Source organism: Alosa sapidissima, chromosome 16, assembly GCF_018492685.1.
Source record: "Alosa sapidissima isolate fAloSap1 chromosome 16, fAloSap1.pri, whole genome shotgun sequence".
Classification (NCBI taxonomy): Eukaryota; Metazoa; Chordata; class Actinopteri; order Clupeiformes; family Clupeidae; genus Alosa; species Alosa sapidissima.
The window spans coordinates 29,322,033-29,328,847 of NC_055972.1; the positions used below are offsets into that span (position 1 = coordinate 29,322,033).

The following is a 6,815-nucleotide window of genomic DNA, read 5'->3' on the forward strand; positions in this document are numbered from 1 at the left end:
AACAGCAGATGTCCATAAGCCTTTATCTACTGTAGCCTATATCTAGGTGAATTAAATATATTACATGGCATAACATGGGCGATAGATGTATTTCTTTTCTGTATTTCTAATAAATCTTTAATAATAATGGATTGAGAAGAGGTAATAATACCAGACATGATTGAATAGAGGCCACATAAGAAAATGGACAACATATCCACATCAGTCCCTATCAACATAGCTCAGGATTATTAGGCTCTAAAACAGATTGTCAACATTATAGAGCTACTGTAAAATATTCAGTTTGCACTTTCAGGAACACATTGGATCACATTTAGATAGATATTCCACGTTAAAGATGGGTCACTATCCAAAATGTGTCTTGTGAGTATGACTGTCTGTTTTTGGCTTCATGCATTCCAATTTCTGGAACACAGGGGATGTTGTGAAACCCACCCAAACGTGGACTGTGGTTTTATATCAGCAGGGATACCATTTCCAGGGGAAATCCCACCCCTTTCTGTTTAAACATGAATTATTGAAGTTGTTCATTTTTCTTATATAATGCAATACATAGCAGTCTTGTGACTGATATAGCCTGCAAAGTGAATGCTAAACCAAGCTGTACCTTTCTCTGTTCAATAAATTGTTGAAGGAATACTATGTGTGGATTTCAGTACAACCCTTTGCAGTCCAAGTGCTGTAATTCAAATGAAAAGCACACATGGTTCTTTAGCAACAGAAAGGAGAAGAATGAATTCAGTCGTCCAGTGCTGGGCTCGTTTGCTGGGTGTGTGTATGCTCATCTGTTCTTTGCTCCTCTGTTCCAACAGGAAACAGCGCAGACTTGCGCCTGGTGAAGACCTACCTGGAGCTGGGATTGCCTGGCTCTCACATAGAATTCCTCATGTCCGAACGCAATCAGGTAAACAGCAACACAAACACAGGGAGATAGTTGCACCCACCTGAGATGAAAAGGGTGTTGTCAAAATAAATAGCTGCCTCACAGTAACTTTCTGCTGTTGTTAATCTTTGAATTTATTTTCTGTCTTCTACAGAATGACACCTTTGCTGATTTTGAATCAATGACTGACCGGCTGTTGGATGAAATTGTGCAGTATATTCAGATCTACAATTTAGCTGTCTCAAAAATCAGGTAGGTTTTTTTTTAATTTATTTTTTATTTAGTGATGATAATTTCCAAAGCCCAATTGTCTGACTTAATTGAATCTTTGTTACACACTCTCTCTCTCTCTCTCTCTCTCTCTCTCTCTCTCTCTCTCTCTCTCTCTCTCTCTCTCTCTATATTGTCTCTCCTCTGTCTGATTGTGTTTCTTTCCTCGTTTTGTCCTCAGCTTCGTGGGTCACTCCCTGGGGAACCTGATCGTGCGCTCGGTGCTGACAAGGCCCAGGTTTAAGTGTTACCTGAGCCGGCTGCACACCTTCCTGTCTCTGTCGGGCCCTCACCTGGGCACGCTGTACAACAGCTCTGCCCTGGTCAACACAGGTGAGTCAGGTAGCACGGGAGCGTTCTGTTTAAATAAGACCAGGAAATAAGGAGTCATGGCACACTCAAAACCAATAAACAGAGGAATGTATTCAAGGGGCGTGAGACGTGTGCCTTAGTATTGATAACATTGCAATGTCTGAGCATCAGTTAATACGTTTTTGTTGTTGATGTTGATGGGTTTTTTTTATTATTATTTAGTCAGTTATTTTGTTCTGACCTTTTGATTGTGTAGCACTTTGGTGAACTGTTGCTGTTTTTAAAGTGCTTTATAAATAGCCTGACTTGACTGTAGTGTCAAATCTCTGGCCTTGTCACTGGTCCATGCTTGTCCACCCTGCTCCTGCTAAAGAGTGCTCTTTCTGTCTCAGGCCTGTGGTTCATGCAGAAGTGGAAGAAGTCGGGTTCTCTTCTCCAGCTGACCTGCCGGGATCACTCAGACCCACGCCAAACCTTCCTGTACAAGCTCAGCAAGAAAGCAGGTGAGCGTCTGAGAGGGAAGCTACACCAGGCAAGTTACTGAAGTGTTCCGTTCGCGACGCGTAAAATCCATTTTAGACGAATGGTCTATTTTTTTCGAACGTACACACCGCTATCACGTCTGGTGTAGCTACTTCTATTGATTATAGTGGAAACTAATTGTTGCAGCACACGCAACGCGAACAGAACGCTTCCGTTACGTGCCTGGTGTTGCTTAGCTCTAAGTCTGTCACCCTCTCCGTTTGAAACAGGAGTGGTTATGATAATTATCCATTATGAGGATGTCATTCAAGTGCTGTCACGCTTCATCCGTGCAGTAATCATGCAATTCGACTTGGAGAAATGCAACATTTGCAGTAGTCTGTCTAGTAATCCCCTCTTGGTAATAAATGCAGTAGACTCAAGTATTCCCCTTGGGACTGACTGTTTGATAAGATAATGTAAATGTAAATCAGGTTTCTAGGTCAAGTATACTTGCGTATACGAGGAATTTGGTCTCTGCATTTATCCCATCCGTGAATTAGTGAAACACACAGAGAGCACAGAGTGAACACACAGTGAGGTGAAGCACACACTAACCCGGAGCAGTGAGCTGCCTTGCTACAGTGGCACTCGGGGAGCAATGAGGGGTTAGGTGCCTTGCTCAAGGGCACTTCAGCCGTTCTCACTGGTCGGGGATCAAACCAGCAACCTCCGGTTCCAAGCCCGAAGCCCTAACCAGTAGGCCACGACTGCCCCATAATCCAAGTAGTTGTGGTGGTTTCTATAGTAACTCAAGTGGTTGCTAGGCTGGTTGCTATGTTGTGACTGATGAAGCTGAAGGAACTCTTCTTCTCTTGTCAGGGCTCCAGTACTTTAGGAACGTGGTACTGGTGGGCTCTCTGCAGGACCGCTACGTCCCCTATCACTCAGCTCGCATTGAGATGTGCAAAACCGCCTTAAAGGACAAGCAGACAGGTGAGGCTGCTGTACACACACACACACACACACACACACACACACACACACGGGACACTGCTGTAGCTCACACTCCACTAGCATGCTGCACACACTTCTCCAGGAGTTTGGCTGCACAGCGTTATCTGGAGCATTAGTTGAAGTTAAAGTAGACTGGTATTTAGCGGACACTACGAAGGGCCGGGTACAGGAATTGAACCCTGGCCAACCGATTGTAAGGCAGTGAACCGCTTTATCTCATGAATGAATTTTTCTGTGCATTTATCAGAGTATTGTGTGTTGATCAGGGGTCTGTTATTACAAACTTGGCATAATTTTTGATTCCTCATGTTATTTCTCTTAGGTCCGGTATACGCCGAGATGATTGAAAACCTGCTGCTGCCCGTGCTTCAGAACAAAGAGTGCAACCTGGTGCGCTACGATGTCATCCACGCACTGCCCAACACCGCCAATTCGCTGATCGGCCGAGCAGCACACATTGCCGTGCTGGACTCAGAGATCTTCTTGGAGAAGTTCTTCCTGGTCGCTGGCCTCAAGTTCTTTCAGTAGAGATTGTTTGGAGGTGGAAAGGAGGCAGGACTTCGAGTTGTTACCTCACAGCACCCTAAACAAAAAGACATTCAGCGCAAGTCACATAATTTTTTTTATTATTTTTTTTTTTTTAAGTATGGTATTTTCTTTTTTGTTTCCTTGTAGGAGGCAAAAAGAAAACAAATGACAGTATATCAGTGTTTCTGTTTCTTAAACTGTTTTGTTGTTTTATCTTTCAATAGTTGGTGCATTGTGAATGTGGAATTCTCATTTTTATTTTTCTACTGCCATTTTTCTTTTTTTTTAATGGATGATTGTAATCATTTTAAAGTACTGTCAAGGTAATGCTATGGTCTCTTCATTTTATTGTGGTATTTTCAGTGTTATTTATGTATAATTATATTTTGCCAGTTTTTTTCCACATTTTTTTTATTCAATTACTCAATGTTATTGCTGAACTGGAAATGTAGCTGCTAAACACAAAAAATATTTATTTTGCGGGAGGTGAACCAAGTCTGCTCTGTACATCACAGAGAGGACCCATTTCACTCAAAACAAATTATTTCACTTTTTTTATTATTTTTCATCAGACTGCAGACAAAGAGAGTGAGAGTAGATTTTTTATGACACTCGTCATTTTTACTACTCACGTTTTTTACAATCCATTTTTTACATCACAAAAGACATGCTTCCAGATGAATTCAGATGATTATTGATTGTAGCTTCGAAGCAGCAGTTTGGAGCTGAGCTATGGTGTTTTCGACACCGTCGCTCCGAGCAGCTGCTGCTTCACGCACAACACTAACCCAGCCTGGTGTTGGGGGAGAGACCCTTGAATTTTGAGCATGGTAACTATTTCACTACAGGGATCATCGGGTAACAATAGGCCAAGTGTCAGATCTTTCATACAGCACAAAGTGATCAAACAAAATGGTTTATGGAAAGTATTTATGTTTGGTATCTGGGGTGAAAATTTATTTATGCTTGTAAACGAGAAAATGGTATTTTAAATAAAAGAAATAAATTTCTCATTTGTCACAATGGGTTTTGTATCATTGATTGCAATCTTATCCATTAAATGTACTGAAAGCAAAAGACAGTTTCTCCACCCATTTCTTCCTATTTGTTAATAAGCTTATCAATGCATCAGTAATCATCGTAGCATGTCAAAATTATTCTTAGTCATTCTAGAAGCCGGTTCTAAGCACAAAGTTTGGAACTGTAATGTTGTACTGTATCATTTCATTAATAGAGCTGTGATGGTGCAAACAGTCGAGACCTATGACCAAATATCTCCTGTAGGATGTGTGTTGTCACCATTAAAAAGCCAGTGAGAGAAGATTCCTATTACCTCCACTGGGTGGCAGTGTTCACCTTTTATCATTAAGAGTGAATTGTTGAGTATTTTAAAAAGACAGGCAAAACTATCCTATTTTCATTTTAAACACCTAGAATATTATGTATTTGTGTGTAACATTCATGGGAGGCAAACATAAATGCATCAGGTGAAAAAACTGTAGCTGCACTTAATAGCATATTCCCACAGGTGCTAAAGTAGCTATTTCACAAAACCAAGATCTCAACATGTTTTTCGATTGAGTGTGGCTTTGCCTGCAGTGCCTTCTGGGCCATTACAGACAGATATAAGGAGGTTCCTGGGCTTTACACTCCCTCAGTCTGATAGTGGCTCCTTGCACCAGCTGATCTTTGGAATGTTGCCTCTCCATGGAAACCTGGAGTTCCAAATGAAAGCAGTCCCACAATTGCCCCCCCCCCCACTCATTCCTTTTCACCGCTTAATGGCATTGTGGGATGATGTAATGTGTACCCCCATGCAGAAAAAAAGGGGGGGGAGCTAGATTGTGTGAGCTGACTCTGCAAGAAAGAGCTCTAGTGGGGGTTGGGGTCAGGGGTCAAATTGTCGCGGGGTTTTTGGTCCAACAGAGCCTCTGTCTCCTTTCAAACAGTAGCCAAAGACAAGGCCTCCAAGAGCAGGCCACCAGGTGTGACCACGACCCAGGAGCTGAAGGGACGGAGGGAGGTGTTTGTCCAGCACACCGCGTCGTTGTCCACTGCTCTCTTTCCTCCCGCCAGGACATCCTCGCTAATGGAACACCAGCAGAGCATGTTAGCGTTACTGAAGAGTGTTTCACTGTCTCATTTGGTCTTTGCAATGCATCACACATCTGGGCAACACCAGGTTGTGGCATTTTAATGGTGAACTGCTTGAAATGGTGAGAACAGATTTATGAAGTCCTACAAATGTTTAGAGGGATAGGTGTTTTGTGCTGTCAAGTTTTCTTAAGAAACTGTGAAGCAAATCTACTACAATCTAGGCTACTACTTTTTTCTTGCTATTTTGAAACTTTTAATATAGTTTACTTACTTGAAGTAGGCCTATAGTTCGGAATATGAGGTTCTTTCAGATTTATTTGTTCTGTTTTTTTCCACTATGATTATTCTTTCTGTGGTAAAATAACAAAAGGCAGTTTCTTTCTAAACAGCATACACTATCTGTTACATAATGCAGCATGTTGTCATACAGATTATAATGACCTATAATTACATATATATTATATCGATACTAGGCTACTTTCAAGTCTAAATGGTTAATATAGAGATGAATAGATTGAGCAGTTCATTAAGAGAGAGATGGTCCCACTAGGAGTCTAATTATCAGTAATCTCAGACGAGCTAATGCTAATCTTAGTCAGTAATCTGCTTCCCATGGATTACATTTGGCCAAGGCAGGCTCAGAGATTCCTGACTGTTTTTATGCTTCTGCATATTGCCCCTTCAAAAACAGGAAGGTAACTCACATATTGTGATTGCCTGGCTAGGCCTACCTGAGACTAGTATACTGTACATACAGTAGTGGTAAAGTGGTAAAATAAGAGGTGGGTAAACTATGAATTCTGTGATCACGGTAAGGTGGGCTGTGCCATGTGATATCGGATTTTTAAAAAAGGCATTCAGAACATGTTAGATGATGGTGGAGGTTATTGTCCAATGTTTATAACAATACCAGTGATATTAAATTGTTCCTAGAGTGTTGACGAGTGTACATATTGTGAATGTGGATAATACAGTGTGATTTTTTTATGTTAAAAGTTGCAATTGGTGAATAAACTCTTTTGAGAGGTGGATAAACTCTATTTCTGAAATTTCAGAGGTGGATAAACTGTGTTTACTCACGTTTAGCCTCCACTACATCCCTGTGTACATATGACCAATGGCAACTGGATGACATTTTTATGTGACACTGGCTTTCCTGCAACTCTCGATCCAATCCCAAGGATGTTCATTTGGTTTAATCAATAAAATTCACATATTGGCTTACAGATGCACTGTGTTATGCCTA

At 41.3% G+C, this 6,815-nt stretch overlaps 1 protein-coding gene across 7 annotated transcripts in view; it reads left to right on the forward strand.

Annotated features, from left to right (window-relative positions):
- fam135a (family with sequence similarity 135 member A) overlaps positions 1–4,482 on the forward strand; it is a 38,372-nt gene extending 33,890 nt beyond the window's left edge. For all 7 annotated transcript variants that reach the window (XM_042066618.1, XM_042066619.1, XM_042066620.1 and 4 more), the window contains 6 exons: positions 813–904; positions 1,038–1,135; positions 1,335–1,486; positions 1,858–1,968; positions 2,810–2,923; positions 3,267–4,482. In XM_042066618.1, the coding sequence (XP_041922552.1) occupies positions 813–904; positions 1,038–1,135; positions 1,335–1,486; positions 1,858–1,968; positions 2,810–2,923; positions 3,267–3,472 (773 nt within the window). In that variant the 3' untranslated portion in view covers positions 3,473–4,482. The remainder of the gene's footprint in view (positions 1–812; positions 905–1,037; positions 1,136–1,334; positions 1,487–1,857; positions 1,969–2,809; positions 2,924–3,266) is intronic.
- The last annotated feature ends 2,333 nt before the right edge of the window (positions 4,483–6,815 follow it).